Source organism: Pezoporus flaviventris, unplaced genomic scaffold (genome assembly GCF_033815535.1).
Source record: "Pezoporus flaviventris isolate CSIRO_AGI_PZ_B2104156 unplaced genomic scaffold, CSIRO_AGI_Pfla_v1 ptg000090l, whole genome shotgun sequence".
Lineage (NCBI taxonomy): Eukaryota > Metazoa > Chordata > Aves > Psittaciformes > Psittacidae > Pezoporus > Pezoporus flaviventris.
This window is the reverse complement of record NW_026892638.1, coordinates 539,455-561,505: the sequence shown is the minus strand read 5'-3', so window position 1 is coordinate 561,505 and position 22,051 is coordinate 539,455. Positions and strand designations below refer to the sequence as shown.

General features: G+C 39.5%; 1 protein-coding gene across 2 annotated transcripts in view; it reads left to right on the top strand.

Moving 5' to 3' along the window:
• Positions 1-20,930, top strand: part of MRPS27 (mitochondrial ribosomal protein S27) — a 51,317-nt gene extending 30,387 nt beyond the window's left edge. The window contains exons 5-11 of one of the 2 annotated variants that reach the window (XM_061475733.1): positions 5,436-5,550; positions 6,020-6,098; positions 7,403-7,518; positions 10,343-10,445; positions 13,241-13,383; positions 16,664-16,819; positions 20,516-20,930. In XM_061475733.1, coding sequence (XP_061331717.1) covers positions 5,436-5,550; positions 6,020-6,098; positions 7,403-7,518; positions 10,343-10,445; positions 13,241-13,383; positions 16,664-16,819; positions 20,516-20,755 — 952 coding nt within the window. In that variant the 3' untranslated portion in view covers positions 20,756-20,930. Of the gene's footprint in view, positions 1-5,435; positions 5,551-6,019; positions 6,099-7,402; positions 7,519-10,342; positions 10,446-13,240; positions 13,384-16,663; positions 16,820-18,250; positions 18,374-20,515 lie in introns of those variants that run through there. The other variant, XM_061475734.1, reaches the window with a different exon arrangement.
• Positions 20,931-22,051: the final 1,121 nt, after the last annotated feature.

Below are 22,051 nucleotides of genomic sequence, written 5' to 3'. Positions count from 1 at the left end.
AAAAGAAATTTCAATCAGCAAAGATTTTTTACAGGGCTGTTGCCTTTAATGCTGACACATGAGCAGCGCCTCTGGGGCAATTTAGAATGCAGACGATTTTTCCCAAGACTATGGCTTGAAATGACAAACAAAGGGGGAGTTTTGGGTGATGTTTCCTTAGCTTTTCAGTTTCCAAGCTAAGCCGTCCTGGAATCCATTTGATCATTATGCACTGTGGCTTAAAAAATGTGCCTGGGAAGCAAAAAACATGGCATTGCCAAGGAGCTTCAGAGCCTTGTATGACTTGTGCAAAACACAGTGTGGCTTTGGATTCATTCCATTGAGAGAGCTTCTTCCTGGCTCACAGAGACATTTCTTACGATACTTACTCATTTTAAGTCTCCTTACATTGTGCTTCAGGACTTTTTAGAATTTTAAGTGGATGAGAAGAAATCTGGCACTCTCCCCTCCTGATTAAAGTAAATCAACTTGCAAACCAGTATTTTCTCTCTAGTTCTAACAGAAGTAATGAAGATCTGAAGCATAGGTGTAAGAAATTTGTTACAGCGCATACCACTAGGTAGGTTTGCTCCTTTCCTGAACTAGATCCTACAAGGGGACTAGCAGCATGTGAAACCTTTTTATTTTTAAAATGGAGGAACTGAGGAAAGTACAATAATGCATCTAATATACATCTAATATATATTAGAAATAATGAAAGAATGGAGATTGCTCAGTGTCCTGTTGCTGGTTTCTCCACTTGCTTGCAATGTGGCAGAAGATGTACAGGAATCTCCAAAACCAAGATCAGAGAAGAACATCATCGAGTCATAGAATGGTTAGGCTTGGAAAGGACCTTAACTTCATCTAGTTCCAAACCCTCTGCCGTGGACAGGGGTGCCTCACACTAGACCATGTAGCCCGAGGCTCTGTCGAACCTGGCGTTGAACACTGCCAGGGATGGAGCATTTATCACATCTTTGGGCAACCTGTTCCAGTGCCTCACCACCCTCACAGTAAAGGACTTCTTGCACCTAACCTGACCTACCCCTGTTTTAAGTTTAAAGCCATTACCTTTTGTCCTATCACTACAGTCCCTGATGAAGTCCCTTCCCAGCATCCTTGTAGGCCCCCTTCAGATATTGGAAGGCTGCTATCATACTGCAAGAAGTTTTATTTATAGAATTGGTTTTATATAGGGTAATGCAAAATCAGGAAAGCACAATGCAGGTGAAATTTAGAATGTCTTGGAGAAGTCCGGACACCTAAGAGATCATACAGTTCTATGCACTGGATCTGTAGATCATTACAAAACATTTCCTCATTAGGTTAGATAAATTTGGAGAAGGGAAAGAAACTCATCCCTTTTCACAGATGGGGAGGGGAGAGGGGAAAGGGGAAGAAAACATAGCGTGTTGCACAAGGATAGCTTCTGGCAGTACCAGGAATTGGTTGGACCCTTAAGAAAGCCACATAGTACAAAATGGGAGCTTGTCATCAGCTTATGAAAGAATTAGGACAGATCTGCCGAGCTTGCTTTCATCTGTACAGGAGAGCTGTTCCTGGTAGTAGAAGTAATAACTTATGCAGAATTTGCTTTACTGTAATCAGAAAATTTTCCTTCACCGTCTTCCTTATTATGATTGTCCACAAAACAAGAACTCCCCTCTACCAAACCTAGGGAAAAGAATACAGTCCAGCCACTTGGTGCTTCTTTGCTCTCAGGGTGGATGTATTACTTCCTTGAGAATACAAGGTATGTGAAAGCAGCACTAGAGTGTATCACCACTTGATGGCACCAGACAAATTTGGAAGACCATATAAAATAAGTAAAAGAAGTGAAGCAGCTCAGCTTTTCTGCAGTGTGGGAGGTCACCAACAGAAGTGAGCCATGCATTTCTGTAAGTAGAAGCACTCAGCATTTGATAAACTTCTCCATTGTTCAGTTTTTTTAACATGGCATGAGCACTTTGGCACTGCTGTAAATAAGCAACAGGGCCTTATGCAGGAAATTAATAAACTAAAAATGTATTCTTAGGCCAATGTGGTGGCCAGTTTGTGAGCAAGAGAGACTGTGCACTTGCTTGGATAAAAATGTCCTGCTTACCTTGTACTGAGCCTGTACACTCACTGTATCTCTTCCAGGTTATAGTAATTTACAAGTAGAAAGTGGTGGTTTAATAAAAATCAAGCTTATGGACTACATAATTTGAATAATTTTCCAAAATAAGGGGAATTCTAGTACCATCGCACTGTGCACTGTTAGATTCACAATGACCGTGATATTTTAGGAACTCATGTTCTTACACATGCTCTTCTTGTTCCCAGTTCAATGACTGGAAGGATGACCATATTGATTCCTTAGTCATTAACATTAAAGTATACCAACAGGGACACTTCGGGAGCTCCTCTAATACTCATCTTTTCTGAACATGTTATAAGAATCATGTGCTTCTTAGCTTTGTATTAATTCTGAGAAAAACTAGTTTCAGCAGCAGACATCTGCAAGGTAACCTCCTGATCTTTCTATTAAATACGCAGCAGTTGTTAGAGGCTTCCTATATTTAATTCGCTCTAAATCCTCTGCTTTCTGTTTAGTTTCCTTCTGGTTTTGTTCATCAGTCCTGAACATACTGCCTTGATTAATTATATCCTGTTCTGTGTTTTGTGGAATAAGAGAAGCATGATGACATTAATGCTTGTCAAAATGACCATCAGTCTCCTCTTTTCCCTGATTCCCTTTCAAATAAAAATATTTGCCATAATATTTGGTTAGTTTGTCTAGGTTATCTGTAAAAACAGATACCCTGTTGGTTTCTATTCTTAGCTATTAGAAGAGAGACAGAGCTCAACCCAGCATTCTATGGATCAGAAACAATTGAAGATTGCAATGTGCGTGTTTCCCTTTCACTTCCAGTTCTCTTTCTACCACATCATGGATTAATGGAAGTATGTAGTCTTGAGGGATCATGTACATGCATATGCATTGCTTTCTTGTTGACATGGAGGCAGAAAAATTTTGGCATGAGTCTCCTATCTTCATTCCCAGGCCACTGTTTTGTAGTTAATTATTAGAATTAACTAGAAAGTTCTTTGGCTGAGAAGCTATATGCTTTTTATTTGCATAGTACCTATCACAGTGGGGACCTGGTCTGAGCATAAAGATCTTAATAGTCGCATATAGTAATTATAACTGATAAATCTTACCACACACACACTCTCAGATCAGTCTCAGCCCTGCAAAACCCACGTGAAGATTTCTTTGTTTTATATAATTTTTATAACATGCCTCTGAATTTTGTGCATATCATTTCCAGAAACTTGCGTTGATTGAGGACCAGTTTCATCCTGTTTCTAGACCTCATCACATCCCTGTTAAGCCTTTACTGTTAAAGTGCAATTTGACTTTGAAACCTAGAAGCATTTCACCATTACAACAAGCTGTAGCATTTCCAAGGTGCAGGAGGTATTGGAGTGCTCATTTTCAGTATGATGTACTCAAGAGAATAAATACAGCTCTGAAAAAAAGTGAATATTCAAACCCATTAAAACCTTTGGGGTTTCTGTTTGGTTTATTGTTTTTTTTTTTAATGTCTGTTTGCTTCCTGTGTAACTAATTAGTAGGAAGGATGCCAAAGATTATATCAAAAGAAAGGCCTAAGTCTTTGAAAGCATCAGTGTCATGGTTTTATAAGACAAGTCTGTTACTTTCCCCTTGCAAAACAGTATTAACCGTTTAATGAAGCAACTTTAAAAGATACTGGCAGCTTTATTGCTGGGTGCTGGTGTTGCACTCTGACCCATCTTAAATGGCTGCTGAAACAGTCAGTAGCAATTAGATAATTGTTTCATTAAAATATGATTAAGTCCAAATGCCTGTAATTGATGCTTCCTGCAAGCATTATTGAAACAGAACTTTAATGAAAGCAAATATAGGTTCTTGCTATTCCCAATATTTGAACTCCAGTGGGAAGAAAATGGAAAGCAATTAGAGCAACAAAATGGATGTTTGTAATTTAATATTCAAAGCATGCTTTTCTTTTTCTGTTAAGTTCTAATTTAATTGGGAGGTTTCATGTGCTACTTACAAACTCATATATTTAGGCTTCGTGTAGTTGTTTAGCAGGTTTTTGGCACAAATGTCTTCTGCATCCTGAAGGCTCTCTGGGCTGCAGTAATTTTCCAGGGTTGGTCATCTATGTAGCCCTTAGCCATGGGATGCAATACAGGGAGATTCACTGAAGGGGAAAGAATGTTGGTGGCCACATTAATCTGATAAATGTTCTGGAAAGCATGCTCACTCATATGGAAGAGCCAATCCTGCCTCCAAATGGTGCTGCAGCTTGGCTTGAGGCTGTAAGCATCTGCACATGAGCCCAGCTCAGTCACTGGCATTTTCTACAGGAAGTGCTGGGGAGTGAGCCCATTTTTCATGCATGCAGTTTGAATTGAGAAGGGTTACATGCATCTCTTCACATTGGGGTGTGAAATTCAGCCCAGAACCATGACAGCAACTCCTACCACTTGGCTCTTAATTGTTTTTTGAGTCTTTGCCAAAGGTAAAGCTTCATTATGCTTTTTGTCACCACTTACCCAAATACAAAGCAAAGTGTATATGTCTAAATAAGGATGGAATAAAAGAGGCTGAACTGAAGAGTATTTAAACGTACAAATTGCTTGAGCTCTTGAGTGGGTTGCCTGGGAAGACTGCTGAAGCCATGGCATGAGGCAAATCGGAGCAGGTTAAAGAAGCATCAGTTGGGAACAAGGCAGCTGGTGCAGGGGAGGGCTCTCCAGCAGTTTTTCCTTTCATGAGGCATGCCTCACTGATGAAGCATTTCTAAAGCAAATGAAGCATGTAGCTGCCCAGGGATGGCCTGTGCTGAGCCACAAAGAATTCTTAAGTGGTTGAAGTGAGGCATGAGTTAGAGTGAGGGACATCAGATTACACCAACTCTGAAGTTCAGACCAATCTGTATTTTGATGTAATTTTGATACTTGCTTATGTCATCAGTCATAACGCAGTGTTGCTCTTTGATGAGATCAGCAAGGATACAGTGTGACACAATCAGAAGGACAAGGTTAAACAGCACTACAGTATTTACAGCTATCTCAGTTGGCTTTCATAAGTATACCAAGTTATTGGTTTATGGTATTTACCTTTCCAGAGGAAAAGCAGTACACTTCCTGGAAAATGAAAAGTTTGAAATATTATGCTTTTGTGAAAAGGCCTGATTTCACCTTGATACATACTATTATGTATCTAAGTTTTGTTTCCCTTATTTTAAGGGGCTAGCTGGAGCTCTTTGGAGAGGAATGACTGACTGCAAAGTCAAACCAGGTAGATACATATCTGAGATTATAAAAGGCAGGGGTTCTGAAACTCATAGTTTGTTGATTATAGAATTTGTGAAAACAAAGAGTCATATTGTCACCTGGACCATTTATCATTCTAGGTTTCGGCATAGTCCAAATTGCTGGTACTTGAGAGACTGGACCATCCATACCTGGATCAGACAATGCTTAAAATATGGTGCACAAGACAAAGCCTTATACACATTAAAAAACAAGGTAAGTTTTTACAAGGAAAAGTCATGAATATATTTGATCAGCTTTTTTGACAAAATGTGGCTGACCTGGAATCTCTATTGCAGCCAGGTCCTGTAGAATGTGGTTTTAAGTTCAGATATTTCTTTACCAAAACAAAAATTAATGTTGCACTTGAATTTTATCTTCTTTCCCTTTTTGTTTTTAAACAGTATAGTGTCCAAAACATGCTAGATGCAGAAGCATAAAAACCTGATAGGCAGTGCCCCTCCTGGTTGCAAAGGCTCACATAAAATGCCAAAGCAAAGCCAGTACATCAGAAGTTAGAAGGCCTACATCACAGAAGCTGTGCTAATCTCCTTGGATTGCTTGGGTGTCACATAGCATCAGTGTGCAATGGTGTGGTTTTCATCTTTCTGGTAACCTGCAGTACTATACTTGGGAAGACTTGGAAAAGCAGGTCTTCACACTGGTTTTTCCTTCTTTTCTTCAGGTTCAGTATGGAATTTTTCCAGATAATTTCACTTTCAATATTTTGTTGGATTGTTTTATAAAGCAGAAGAAATACGAAGGTAAGAAAATATGTTCTGCGTAAGGATGGAGTTCTGCATCCTTAGTTGTGTGCTTTTACATCTACAGAGCCTTTCTTTGAATTAAAAGCTTTCAGCCATATTTTCTCTGGTCACCTTAAAAACATAATGCCTTTTTTCTTTAAGCTACTTTTCTGTAGGTTTATTTATCTCATTTCAGTTGTTTGGGTTTTTTTTGTTATGTAATTTTGAAATGTGCAGTTCATAGCTTCTACTGTGATTAATCCCGTTCCAAATATAAATTCTCCACTTTTTGCAAGTCTGACTTACATGCGGGGGACATCAGATGAGTTTTTAGTGACAATTAAAATGTTTCAAGAATCAAAATGTGTGTTGGTAGAGTTAATTTTTTGTACATATAGTTATTCAAAAAGCTGCATAGCTAAACTGTTTGTTTAGACTTTCTCTGTGCCTCTGGAGAGAGAGCCAGCTATACTATATTGCTGTGTTGGGGTGCCTGTCTTTCACTACTGACTATTTAAGTGTTTAATAGTCCTCTCATGTTTGGTGACAAATACTTAAGGTTTTCATTTTACTGCAGGTTTTCTGGTACTGTAGACTTACAGTGAGCTTTTCTTTGCTTAAGCCTCTTGTAAAACAAATAACTGAAAGAGACAGTAGAATTGCCTACTGTCTGTAGCTTTTATGTCATGAAGGTTTTGCGAAATGGCAAATTAATACATATTTTTATTTTATTTTGTGAGCTCCCCTATCTGTGAAGTATCTCTTATTCAATCCATATTTCTTTTCTGTGATGGGCTCGAGTCCTTTTGCTTAACAAACTGTCCTTCCTGACAGGGAGTGTCACTGGGACTCCCTGTGGAGCATCTCCACAGAGCTGTTCTGAATACAGTGAGTGCTGTGGGTGATCTGTGACAACATTTCAGCTCCATTGTACTCTCCTGTCACCTTAAGGCAGTGAATTTAAGCCAGTCTTGTTTGTAATCTAAACACAAGAACAAAGAAGAATTTTTTCCAATTTTTTTTTTTTTAATGTTAATGATTGAAGGGCTGAACAAAGAAGAGCCAGTTGAAGAGTGTAGAGCTGAGTTTGGAAAGATCCCGTCTGTGTTCTCATGCTATTCAACCCATTCTTCCTTCTCGCAGTATGTTGAGTAACCCAAGTTAGTAAGACTAATTCCTCATTACCTGTCATAAGAAATTTAACTTTCTCCCTAAGTACTTCAAAACATTCTGCATCACTAAAGTATCAATGAATATGAACAGGTATGAAAGTGAACTGCATAAATTTGCAGTTGCTGATTATGTATTGTTTTCCTCCCTAGATGCTGTGTCAGTAGTAACAGAGATCATGCTGCAAGAAAGTTTTGATGAATTATCAACACAGCTTCTTTCTCTTTATGTTTTATACCAGTACCTGGCAACTAAGCATGAACATACGGTAAGCTGACCACACAAAATGATGCACAAAAACCTTTGTTTCTAAGTGTCAGTTGTGTATTCAATCTTGAATGTATTTTATTTCCCTTAAGTTTACCTGAGAAAAAATAATACTCTTTTTTTATTTGTCATTAGTTTTACAACTGCAGAAGAAAGAAAAAAAGAAACACAAAATATGAAAGCCATAAAATCACTTGTCACCTCTTTTGCCCCTTCCTCTAAAAAGGAAGATGTGTTGCGATTTTCAAATGTAATGTATGTCCATTGGAAGATTATGAAAAGACATCTCAGTTCACTTCAAAGAAGGCTTTATCAGTTAACAAAATAACTGTCTCACCTTTTGTATTGGAGCCTGTTTAGTTGGTTATTGTGTACCATTAGACCTTGGTAATGGTGATATTGCAGAATTATAAAGCATTTTCACTAGGATTTTTGCTACCCAATTTGGCTTTGGGTTTATTGTTTCTAGTATGTATTTGTTTTAAAGCTCAATTTGTGGCATCTCTCCTGTCTCCAAGGATTAGGGGTTTCTTTCACATCATGCTTGCTTAAGGCCAGTATGACAGTTCAGGCTTTCAGAATTGGCATTGTATTCTTCCTTTGCAGAAGGGGCTCAGTTAGGTATCAGCAAAGGGCTCTGCCATGTCTGTCACTTTAGGCAGTTACTTTTCACGTAGTTTGGCACAAGCCTTCAATAGCATGTTGTCATCCACAGGAAGATGCTTGAAGCCTCCATTTGCCTTACATGAAGCATCTTCCAAAACACATGTTACAGATGCCTTAAGGTTTTACTCAACCGGATTGTTATTTCAGTTTTCAGTATAGAAAACAGATGTGCATTTGCCGTGTTTGGTATTCTGCTTCAATCCACAGAAGTAAGCGTAATCATTTGTATATGAAAAGCAGGGGAACAAAACCCGATTTTCCCATTGTATTTGTCCATGTCCATATATCCTGACTGCAAAGATAAGAATTTGTCAATATGTATAGCATTTCATGAAAGCTGAATATGCAAGTAAGGGTTGTGTGGACACATGACACATATAAGGCAAGCATATTCATACAGCTGTTATATTTAATAATATCTGGCTGTGGCATTTTGAAATTACCCTATCCAGTGCCAGCAATAAGCCATATTTTTTCTGTGTGTACATTATACAGAGTACCATTCAATACCTCATAACGCTCAGTACCAATTTTCTGTGTTTGATTTGAGAAGTGGTAGTAAACAGAATTATGAGGTCTGCTCAGCTATTCCTGAAAATTCCATTCCCTTTTCAAAGGTGTGAGACAGGTCAGCCAGTTTGCTGCTGCAGACAGACCATTGGCAGTAGCTTAGGGTTCAGCAGCCTGATAAAATGTTTTTTAACTTTGAGAGCTGAATCTTGTGCATCTGGCTATGTTAGTCCTTAGTGTGTATAGCAGTGGTGATAGAGAGTGGTGATTTTTCTGCTGTTGTAAAAACCACTGAAAGCCTGACTGATCTTGGCTCTCCCGAGAAAGTTGCCTCCTTGACTGCTGAAAACAATCACTATGACTGCTACCTGCCCCTGAAAGCTGTTAACATTAAGTTCTTGCAGTTCCTCCAACTTGTGGAGCCAAATGGGCTAGCTTACAAAAGAACCTAGGCCATATAATCCTTGTTTTTCCAGCTGAGTCTGATTTTCCTATAACATTTAGCTGCAGTGCCAAATTCAGCATGAAATGGCCCTGTCTCCTGGTATCACTTTTCTGGGTCAGGCAAATACCTCGCCTGGCTGTTAGGTGATAGTATTTTGTTGTCAGATGATAACATGCAAATTCTTGTAGCACCCAGATGGAGACACGAAACAATACCATACTTTGAAAAAGACATCTCTGAATAATGCATTAAATTAGAAGGTTGAACCTTTGTGTTTTTTAAGACTGAGTGTACCTTGGGGAATTTTTCAGGAAACTTGGATGTTTTGCCAGAGATATTTGTTTCAGGTCATAAGATAATAAACAGACACAAGTACCCTGCCACAAAAACCATGTGTTAGCAAGTTAGACTTCCTCCAATCTATTGTCTTTTCTTAGCTTCCTTTTTATCATTTTCTTAGCAATGGGAATTGTTCGTCTCCTTTCATGTGCAATAAAGAGACATTTATCCTCAATGTTTGTGCTTCTCTGGTCTTGAAAAATATACTGTACTATCCCATGGCAAAACAAAATTCAAACTGCTCTTGTGGTTTTAATGTATTTACTGGTAGGGTGCCATTCGTTAACCAACACTGGTGGTCTGGCTCAGACAGCTGGTACTTCTCTCTGGCTGGAGAGACAGCTGTACTTTTAATCCTCGGGCATACAGGGGCCTTGGAGAGTTGCATATGTTCTTTTCACAGTAAGGATTTTGGACTCAGAAAAGCCATTAGCAGCATATTCTTCTCTCAGCATTTTCCTATTCTAGTGAGAATAGAGAACCATGTATTTGTCCACATACTTAAAAGAAAAGGCTGCTTTAGCACAGAAGCCATGGAATCTTTTCTTCAGCAGTGTTAGTCTGAAGCAAATGGTAGGACATACAGGACAGAGACAGAGCTTAGCTTGAGTAGTGTAAATTCATGTAGCACTGTGTTTTGAAGGAAATGCACTGATTAACCTCTACCTTCTGGAAAGAGAGGTGTTCCTCGATGTATTGCGTGCTATTCCTCAGGATATACGTGCTGTAACTCTGACCACTAGACATGTTTAGTGATTTGTTACTGCTGAGACATCTGATGAAAGCCTTATGTGCTGTCTTTGGCTGTTGCCATTTTATGTTTGTGTTTGTCAAAGAACACTTACTTAGTTTACATTATTTGCAGTGGGAAGAGGAGAAAAATCTTGGAGCATCGCTAGTGCTTACAGGTCTCAAGCAAACAAGTACTGTGGGTTTTAGCTCCCAGCTGTATGGCTATGCATTCCTTGGTAAGTTTTATCTCCGTTACAGTCATCTTTTCCCTCTTGTCTTCAGTGGCTGAGTTAAGTTGGCATCTTCACTTTATTAAAAGGTAATCAAGGAGAAAGCTAAGGAAGAGAGAAGTAGTGGAAGGAATAGTTTCAGATTTAAGACTGAATCTGTTTTGTAGGCCTGGAGGATAGTACTGATTTGAATGGTATGTCCTTTATCGGACGGCTTTGGAACCTCCTTTAGGACTCCCTGCTGGTTTGAATTGGCAGCTGAAAGAAAGACATTCTTGAAAGGAGTAGGGTTGGTTGGTTTGTGGACCAACAAATAAAAAAAAAACAAACACAAAAGTACAGAGTTCCATGACACAAATTTAAGGTTATGGACAATAAATTCTCTTTCTAGTTAGTAAGCTTCTTAAAATAGTCCTTAAACATTAAGAAGTTTGGAAAAGTTTAAAGATACTGAAAAACAGTATCTTTAAACATTAACTACTAGATGTAATGTTTCTGTTGTGAACAGCAGATATCGGTGCCTTTACACTGTATCTGTTAAGAAGTCTTTACTGCTTATGATATGCTGTACTATTAAAGAGCAGTTAGAGTATATTCAGAATTAGAGGGAAATGCAGTACAGAGTAAGTAATTTTTTAATTTAGTGCAGACAGGTTTTGTCCTTCTCTACAAAATGGTAATTTACTTGAAAGTTGTCATGGGAACCCAGGACAAAAGTAATTAATAAATTTAAAATATATGAATATGCAGTTTTTCCATTACCACATAGTATTTTATGTTAGCATGTATTGAGGGTAATGAAAAATGTGCTTGTTCTTTAAATGTGGCCTCAAAATACAATGTGCAATGTCAGAGTTGGGATGCTGATTCAGATTTATCATGACTGTAAGATAAAAACATCCTTTTTAGTCCAAATGAGGGATAAATGTGAAAATTAATTTGAAAGCAGGATTTTCCCTGGAGCTGTAGTTTGTTACCCGTGGAGATACACATACAAATAGGGGCTTTGCTGTCCCATTGTCATTCAGTTTGGAGTGTTTTTTATGTCATACAGATTGGTTGAGTAGTGGCTGTATTTCACAAATGCACTTCACTGTTGTCTGTGAGCAGTAGTACTTGTTCCATGACATTGACATTCAGTAGATCAAGAGCTATTTACTTCTACATCATGTGTTACACAGTCTTGTCAGCACTAATGGAACTGACCTCAGAGAATGAAATATGTCTACAGGCACAAAGTGGCTTTAAGCACCTCAGCTATTTTAATTTAGCCATAGTTCAGTCAGCTTTGTCTGTGCACTTGTTACCTTGCTTTTCCTAAACTATTCTCTTCAGTGTGAAGAAGAGTAAGGTGTGTTTCATAGTTTTATTTCATTATAGCCAGTGTGCAAATTTGATCAAGAGCTTAGGTATAGCTCTCATAAGCTACACTGAAGTAGTATCATTCATTACATTGACAATGAAAAAATCAAAGCCTTAGAGTGACAATAATTGTAAATTAGTACTGACCCAGTGCAATGTGATGTACATTTCCTCTATTATATAGGAGTTTCATGTTCTCTGGTAATTACTGTCAGAAAAAGAGCCATATTGTCAGTAGTGCTGCCTATCACAGATCCTGCTGAAGTCAGTGAAGAACATGTTGCGCAAAATATCTTAAATCAAGAACCAAAATTTTGTTTTGGCAGTTCTCACTATTTCCTGTCAAGTAGAAGGAAGCTACAGTAGTGTCGTGGTTTAAGCCGAGCTGGTAACTCAGAACCATGCAGCCGTTCTCTTCCTCTTCTTCCTCCCCCTGCTCCTGAAGGGATGGGAAGGAGAATTGAATGAATGTAACTCCCATGGGTTGAGATAAGAACAGTCCAGTAACTAAGGTATAACACAAAACCACTGCTGCTACCACCAATAAGGGATATAACAATGAAAGAAAATACCACCACTCACCACCCACCGACCAATACCCAGCCCAACCCGAGCAGTGATCTAACCCTTTTGGGTAACTGCCCCCAGGTTATATACTGGGCGTGATGTGGTGCGGTATGGAATACCCCTTTGGCTAGTTTGGGTCAGGTGTCCTATCTCTGCTTCCTCCCAGCTTCCCCTCCTCCCTGGCAGACCATGAGACTCAGAAAGTCCTTGGTCGGAGTAAGCATTACTGAGCATCAACTAAAACCAGTGGTGTTATCAGCGTTGTTCCCAGGCTGAAAGTCAAAAGCACAGCACTGCACCAGCTACTAAGAAAGAGAAAAATGGGTGCTATAACTGAACCCAGGACAAGCAGAAATAAGGGTACTAAGCTGTGTAATTGGCCAGAGTGTGTGTTGTTCAAATACTGTGCAGTCTGGCTCTGACACATATGTGAGACCCCAAAGGCCAAAGAGTTGACTCTGGAGCCTTAGATTTAGTGCACAAGTGCTGCGCAGTCAGTGCCTAAAAGCTAAGGAGACATTTGTCGGAAATCTTCAGACATCCTTCTCAGAGCTGCTGTTAAAACTGCCAGACAATCGGAAAACCTCACTATTTTTCCTCTTTCCCATCTAGACAAAATCTCTAGGAGATGAGGGAGTGGGCATGGGGAGTAACTGGAAACAAACATGTGGTAGCCATGAAGATGGGCAAAAAGAAGGCACCTTAATAAAATAATAGCAGTTCTGTCAGAGCAGGTTGTAGAAGAGCATGTTGTTTTTACCACAGAAGCCAGACAATTGCTGTCACTTCTGAAAAATAGAGCCAACCCATATGGACTTTGTTAAGGCTCAAATGTTAAAGTATTAACGCTAAAGTATTTTTTTTTATCACAGGGAAGGTGGAGTTGAATAAGGGGCTAAGAGCTGTATACAATCTAATGCCACTGATGTGGACACCTGGATACTTGAATAGAGCCTTACAAGTGATGGAGAATGTGGCTTCATTATCAGGGGACAGCAAAATCTGCAAAGAAGCTGTAAGTATGAAGGCTGTAATGCCTTGACCAAAGGTAATTTCACAGAAGCCAAACTCCAGTAAAACCTGTGAATTCTGTGCCTTGCTGATGAGAAGTTCAACTACACTTCAGAGATCTTTGGAAAGCAAGAGAAGAAGTAATGTTTAGAACAGAACCATGACCCAGTTGATGAGCCAGTAATGGCATGTTTTTGGAGTTGAGTATCTGTTACTCCCACAAACCATTTAAGTATGTTTCCTAAACTTTTCCCCTGCATAGAGACACCTGCGTCTGTGTCACAGGAGACACTTCTGTGGGGATGGGAAGACACCTTTGTTTCCCAAGCTTCTGAACTCACTTGAAGATGCAGTTCTTAGCAGTGAGAAGGAAATACCACATCTTATTCTTCTCCCTGCTGACTCTATGTATTCCGTTTCCTCTGAGATGATGTCCTGAGTGACACTGGTCCAAAAATTTTACAGAGTGATTTCTAGAAGAATTTTAGTGCCCTCAGCTGGGAAGTATGGATAAATTCAGTCCATTTATGAAGTCAGCACCCACTGAGGAACTTGTGGGTTAGGAGTACTGTGGGACATCATGCTAATCCTGGAATCAGACAGTTTAGGAAGAGTAACTTAGGAAACAACCACATGGGCTGGACCATAGAAACAGCACTGCTGGCATCATTACTAGGCTTGCAGTCTCTGCAGTCCCCTTGATAAACAAAGGCCAGGGCACTGCTCAGCAGGTTCTCCTTATGTATTGCTCCATATATAATACTGGACAGTGCAGAGAAGGAAGTGTCACATATGCAACTTGTGCCAGATTGAGTTACATCTTTAGATATGTGGTTTTGGGAGTTTCTTCCTCACTCCAAGTCTGAAGAATTCAGCCTATCATGCTTGTAATCTTTTATGCTTGCAAACCCCAGGAACCCACAGCTAGCTCTGGGTTGTAGGTGAACATCCTAGTATTGGCCTACTATAGGCCACAGCCTGTGGTACAACAGGATCCCATCCTTCTATGTACCAATGCTGTAACAATAGTAAACACTACAGGTAATCTAGCAATGCTTTTCTTCATAGAAACACTTTTTACTTTGTGCACTGAAAAACTAAGAAGGTTGTGACTGATCACACACGAATGCTGCGTCACTGTATGAAGCCAGTAGTTGAGCCCCAAAAGCAGTGACCATGAGAGCCACACAGAAACTTCCCTGAAAAGATACTTTACCTCATATGGATTTTAAGTAGCAGTATATAAACAATAGTGCAAGTCATATAAGTTTCACCATGCTGAGGACCAAGAGCAGGCCAGGGTGGTTTGTTATTAATAAAGTAATTGTTCTGTAATGCATTTTTGTGACCCCAGTGCAGAAAGGAAAACAGGAAAATATGCTGGTCAATAACCATTATCTGGTGTAAAGTAATTATAGTGTATCATCTGGCCTTTTATACCCAAATGCTTATTAAGATCTTACTATTAAAATCCATGCTTGACATTTTTAATTACTATTTCTGACTAAAATGTGGTATTCCTAACGGTGAAGGACTAGGAGCACTGACCAGGTCAATATGGGGGTCAGTCAACTTCCACTGAATTCAGCAGGAGAAAAGATGGAAAGAGTTTCAAGTGCCATAAACCCTTCTTTCCTGTAGTATCTTGGGTCTCTCATGGGCAGGACTAGGTTGAATATCATGCAATTCTAATGAATCCATATTGTAGCTCTGAGAAGTATGGTACATATTAAAAATGGCCTGCACAATCACAGGTTTATTTGAGAAAGACATGGAACTTAGTTTTGGTTTGGGGAACTTAGTTCTTTTCCAAAATGTAACATTGTTTACTGGCTGAATGAATTTCATTATCTAAAAGGGAAGTTTTCAAAAAGAACTTTTATAGCTGCAGTTTTGGTATAAACATTTTCAGGTGATTCCAGATGACTATCAAGTCACTTACTTTTCTTTCAGAAATTAATGAAAGCTTAAAGCCTGTCTAGAAGGGAGTCTATTTTCTGTCTACAATTACTGTCTTAACAAAATCATAGAAATACTGTTTTAGTGTTGTGCTATATTGTTTAACTATGGACAAGCAAGACAAGTTTTGTGTTTTTTAATTGTTTGAGAAGGTCTTTGAGTAAGTGTACGCATTTCCAAGCACACAGTTGTGTTTCATTGCTTATTTAGTCCTGTTTCAGTAGTGCTAGTTTAAAGATTGCATTTCAGTGTCAAGATTGTTATTTCAAATAAGCCTAATTTTTATTCCATTATCGTTATATATTTATGCTGGGAAAATTATACTGTAACTATCAATATCCCTTTTGCTTGGAGAAAACATCACAGAGTCAAAGGTTACACAAGGTTATTTTATCCTACTGATAAACATTCAGGATTCATAGAAGGGTAACAGCTCTTTGCATTTGTAAAAGCTCAAAATTTGAAATGCAGGCAACCTTCACCTAATAATTCCTGTTATAAAGATCATGTTATTCCCAAAGCAGCACCAGCATCCATATAGCAGTTCTACCTTTTATATCAAAAATATATACAAAAATAATTTAACAAGTCCCTTAGTGAAGCTAATGTATTCTTCTGATACAAATGCAATTAGATTAGAAGGGTGGTTCTCTCACTACCTCAGAAGTCACACATGAAGAGAACAGAGGTGTCACAGAGTAAAAATATAGCAATATATTAAATGCTTACATTTCCATTTTTCCTGTTAAATTGTCAAACTAATGATAGGAATGAGTGTTCTTGTTGCAGAACAGGTGATTTCCTTGCTTCTTTTCACCAAAGAAGTACTGTCATTGTACCTCTAATCTATTGTAAAGGTACACTACTCATCTGAGATTACATTGTTCGAACAGTCAATAGTAATATCTTATTTAGATGTATCTGTGATTGTGTGTCATGCTGGTGCTTTTACCACTGTGACTACCATTCAGCATTAGTATCCATGGCTGGATATCAGGCCAGGAGGAGATAATAGCCTAATGCTTGACAAATCTGCAGATACCAATCAGCATCTGAGTCACAGGGAGTTTATTGCTGACAGAGGGTGGTGGAGGTTTTCTCTTGTGGGTATTTAATGTCCAGTCTCAAAGATCTCAAGCACAGTACAAAATTCTCCCAAGAACAAGTCCCGTTTCCTTCTAGAATTTGGTTTTCTTTTTATCATACACAGAAGTCCTCCCAAAATATGTGGTATTCCCTGAAGAAGTTGTTAAACGTGACAGCAGTGTTACTTGGATTGTATTTCCATGCTGTTTAAGCTAACAATGACAAATACAATTTTTCAGATTAATGCTTTGGAGACCATTTTGCAGTCTGTCCTTGAAGCAAAACCTGGTCCAGAATCAGCTGAAGAAGTCAAGGAATTAGAGCAGAAGTCACAGTGTGCAGAATCAGAAGAAACAGAGCAGTCTAAAGTACCTGAGTACTACAGCCGATTCAAGGTAAGAGAGTTTCATTTATCTAAATATTCTAAGATGTAGTAGAACTCCATAATACTTACTAGAAAATGAATATATGCTGGCTTATTATGGTTATTAGACTGACACCCCTTCAGTGCATCAGGAGTCCTGCCTGGCATTTTTGAAACAGATATCACCTTATATTTTCACTTATTCAAGCAGGAAGCAGTAGCCTACAAAGACATAAATGCTCAAGACCATTTACCTTTTATCTGTCTCCTGGGATTTTATCTTCTCATTTCATACATCAAAACGATAAATCCAGTCCTGTTTGTGAAAGTGGTATGGGATTAGAGATCCATTATCTGAGTTTGTGTGGGCTCTTTCTCATTAAAATAAATTGTGATAGGCATGACACCATCCTGAATTTGTCCATTTGTCTATGTTACGATTAAGTAGGAATGTTGCATTCTGTACTTTGGGGAATTAAGAAAGGCTGTATCACCTCTGTTTTATATTTACGTTGTCACGCTGATGATAAGAATATGAAACACAAACAGTTGTTCATTAGGGCATAGCTATATAATAAGTGCATTGTATTTTTAACATCTCTTAGCTATATAACAAGCTCATTTTATTTCAGCATCTCTGATCTGTGCTTAGTAAAAATCAAATTAATCTGTTAAAATTAATCTGTTCTGTAGTTCCCGGAGCATACCTGGAACTCTTCCCATACCCCATCAGTTGCTATTGCAGCTGTCATGACCTTAGACAGTTGTTCTGGATGCAGACCATTGCTTTCTAAAGAAAGTTCAAAAGTTAAAAGACTAGTATCCTGTGGTTTCATCTCACATACACACCCTTTTCTTTTCCTTAATTTTTATTTACATAAATTATTTGCCACTAATCTTTAGAAGTTAAACTCACTTTGTAGGCACTTGTAGAACTTTTTAATTAAAGTTTTTTGGGAATCATTGGGTGCTCATCATGTGATAATTAATGCCTGAATGAATCACAGTGAATTAGGTAAACCCAAGTGCCCTTTGAAGGAGGGAGTGTGACATTTTTTTGAGTCTCTCATTGTCTATGTATTTTCGAGCCTTGAAGAAAATAATGCAGAGTGCTCAAAACAAGGCCTAAATGTCCAATTGGGGACAGACTAGTGCCAAGAGAGTAGTTTTCTTCTCACCTCAACGTTTCTGCAGGTTTCATAATTCAGGCATTCACTGGTGTGGCAGTGAGTCCCCTGACTTTGAGCCAACAACTACAGTCACAATACTTAGCTCTAAGCTCTCACCATAAAAATCTGAATGTAAGAAAGACATAGTCCTCATGTGAAGTCTAGGCATCCAACAGTAATTTATATGTAAATAACCCATGATTTATGGTTGTCTGGATGAGAAAAGGAGCTCTCAAGTCAGAATCTGTTTCAGCTAAGCCTGAGTTTTTAGACTCTTGTCTCAAATCCATCAGGCCAGTACCAGTGAGTCTTCCCAGTTGAACCACTGGACACCTATGGGCATAGTTGACATGGCTGAGAAGTTCACTAGAAATCCATACAAGTCTGAGGGAAAGTGGGAGCTCTGAAGCAACCTGGTGATGTTGGCATTCACTGCTGCTGTCCCAGCACAGATTGTTTGCCCGCATGTGATGTAACTTCAACACAGAATTTGCACTTCTGCTGAAAACACTTTGATTGCACTTTGTCCAGCCCAGGGTTAGCTACCATGTCCCAGTCTTACTCCTTGAGCTCAAAACCAATTGCTTCTGTCTCCTGCTTTTGCATTCTCTTTCACAAGTCATATACACCTCGGTGTGTGAGGAAAAGCATGTGAATTTGCTCCAGACATGCTGTTCTTGACTACAATTGTAGCTTCTTCTGCATGGCTTTTATAAACATACTTGGACTCCATGTCTCATACCAACCTTCAGAACAGCCGTTTGTGGAAGTACCTGAAGAAGCCATGGCAGCCTAACAGACACAATGTATGATAGGCAGCTTGTCCTTCACTTCCAGGATATGAGGGCATTTGGCTCTTTCCAGATAAACCCTTTAGAGCTGTAATTTAGACTCTGTCTGACACTGTCATTCATATTACTTGTTTTCAGATTCAGTATGCTGAAGCTCACTATTCAGTAAAATGTTCTTCAGGCAATTCCCTCCATCTGTGTCAATGATCAGTGGGCAAGCATTTCATCACATAAATGCTGGGAATATTCTTTCTAAAAGCAGTGCTTCTTCTCTAATGATCTGCATTTAGAGCTCTGGAGACTGCTTTTAAAACTCAGTGATGTAGCCACTTAAAAATGTGCCCTTTGGTGCCTGGATATAGAGCTTGCTTTCCTAAATAAGTTTCACAGCAGAACAGGGAAGATTCTGGGAGTTGGGCAGATGCCAACTTTATGAAGTTTAACCATGCCAAGTGCAAGGTCCTACATCTGGGTCGGAGCAATCCCAGGCACAGCTACAGGTTGGGCAGAGAAGAGATTCAGAGCAGCCCTGTGGAGAAATACTTGGGGGTGTTGGTCGATGAGAAAATGAACATGAGCCCTCTTCAGTGTGTGTTCTTGCAGCCCAGAAAGCCAACCGTATCCTGGGCTGCATCAAAAGGAGCATGACCAGCAGGTCGAAGGAGGTGATCCTGCCCCTCTACTCTGCTCTCGTGAGACCTCACTTGGAGTATGGTGTGCAGTTCTGGTGTCCTCAACATAAAAAGGACATGGAACTGTTGGAACAAGTCCAGAGAAGGGCTGCGAGGATGATCAGAGGACTGGAGCACCTCCTGTATGAAGATAGGCTGAGAAAGTTGGGGCTGTTCAGCCTGGAGAAGAGAAGGCTGCGTGGAGATCTCATAGCAGCCTTCCAGTATCTGAAGGGGGCCTGTAGGGATGTTGGAGAGGGACTTTTCATGAGGGACTGTACCGATAGGAGAAGGGGTGACGGGTTAAAACTTAAACAGGGGAAGTTTAGATTGGATATAAGGAAGAAATTCTTTACTGTGAGGGTGGTGAGGCACTGGAATGGGTTGCCCAAGGAAGTTGTGAATGCTCCATCCCTGGTGGTGTTCAAGTCCAGGTTTGACGAAGCTTTGGGTGGCACGGTTTAGTGTGAGGTTGGAACTCATGGCAGGGGGGTTGGAACTTGATGATCTTAAGGTCCTTTCCAGCCCCTGAAAAAATATCCCTTGCTTTAGTGCTATTGTACAGTCTGTGTGAGTATAGTCAAGTCTCAGATCACAGTAAGTGTTGGGAAGAAAAATTGTGGGAGTTACTTAGTATGTTGTTAGCAAAAGAGCATTTAAAATTATGTGTATTTGTTGAGAGGGATGCTAATGCAGATAGCATGGAGCAATCGGTTTTGATGTAAGACACAAACCTAAGATATTCAGATTATATTTACTGTAGTTGACTGGTTAGTTGATCTTTATAACACATAACCAAACTTGGAAAAATAAACAGAATTTCATTGTTGAATTAAAATAAAACTTCTTTTTTTTTTTTTCTTTTCAGTTTTATTGCTCAAAAAATTATTCTAAAGGTTAGCATTTCAAGAAATGGTACCAGCTAACCACAGCACAACAGTGGTGGGATAAAGTACTTCCCTGGCCTACACAGCCCAGCTAGTAGTTAAGATTCAGGCAGCAATGTATTGGTTATTACAGAGGAGTATTTTGTGGCTATTTTGTGACTGACAGGCTCTCTCCTTTTCACTTTCCCCTAAATCCCTTTTTATGACAGGAGCTGTTCTCCAAGCTGCATTCACTTGGCAAGGTTGAATCTGGAAGCCTCTTAACCCTGACCTCCCAACTTGTCAAGGAAAAGATGCCAGCATGTGAAGTGGAAGATATTGCAAAATATGAGCAGAAGTTAAAGGAGTGGGAGCAAGAACAAGCACTTCTCATTGAGAGAGAAAGAGAGATGAGAGAAAAGGCTAAGAAGGAAATGGAAGCTAAGAAGCTAGCTAAAGCATCTGCTTAGTACTGGAACTCCAAGACTGCCATAGTGGTATGCATTCCTCTGTCACTGAAGTGCTTACCATTATTAATATTCACTTCAGTCCTGCTACAAGTGTAACTGTATGTGACTGCTATATGAAAATTAAACTTTTCCCATTTTGTCTGTTTCCTGAAAGCACATGTGGTTTAGAAATCTTTATCCTGTACATCGTATATTTTCCTCCTAACGTCAGCCAGGCAGGGGGTAGAAGAGACAACACAAAGAAACAAAGGCACAAGAAGTAGCTTGCCTGTAATGAAAGGTGTAAAGGGTGGAAGGAACAAAAGAAGAGGGAAGAATTTCAAGCACAGGTTATTTCAATAGGGGTTTCTCACAGGAAAGAATGCCTTGGCTACCCTGAACTTCAAACGCTAAGAGGATTAACATATATTGATTGCTTTTTTCATCCCCAACCCATATAGAAAATCCAGGCTGCTAAACATGGAGTTGGAAGCCTAACTTTAGACTGTTTTAAAAGTACTTAAAGAATTTCAGTCTAGTGAGTTAGCACTTGTGCAGGCACTCTGATGTGCCTTGCCAATAAGGAAGTTAGAAATTTCTGATTTTACTGCTGCTGCACTGCTCCATTTTTGAGGTCAGTAGAGAAACACACACAATCACTGCAGTATGAGGAGCCTCATACTGCAGTGCAGTTTCTTTTTATATTCTTGGCGCTGTTTCATGGGGGGTTTGACCTAATTCCCTTCCTGTCTCAGCTGTGTACACGGTCCCATGCCCCATTGTTCACATCGGTAAAACAATGTAGCTATTCACACAGCACAAGGAAAGGGCAAGGGAGGGAAGGATCATAGTGCATTCGTTGGCTGTGGGATGCAACAGCATCCGTGCCTGCTTATATTCCCTGTCACCACTGAATTTCATCAGCTACACCCAGTGACTTCATTCAGCTCAGGGCAGGGCAAGCTCCTTTAAAACATGGAGATCCTAGCAACAGCCCTGCAGTGTTGCAACTTCTTAGGGCAACAACACTGTTGTCCCACTGTGCTTTACTAGAGGGTCTGATAAGCATTTCCAGTTTATCATGCACCTGTCTATTCTTACAGTGATAAAACTCACATCACAAACTTACCGTAAATCCAGTGAGAACATGCTGCAAATCTGTGAACTTGTTTCAAGTGTAGGGAAAGCATCTGCGTATACCAGATACCTCTCTTATTTCCAGCAAATGCCTGATTGCTCTTTTGCAGCTTGGCAGTCAGACCCATCACCCTGTCATGTTAGCAAGTGCTGTAGTTTCCCCCATACTGCAGTAAGAGA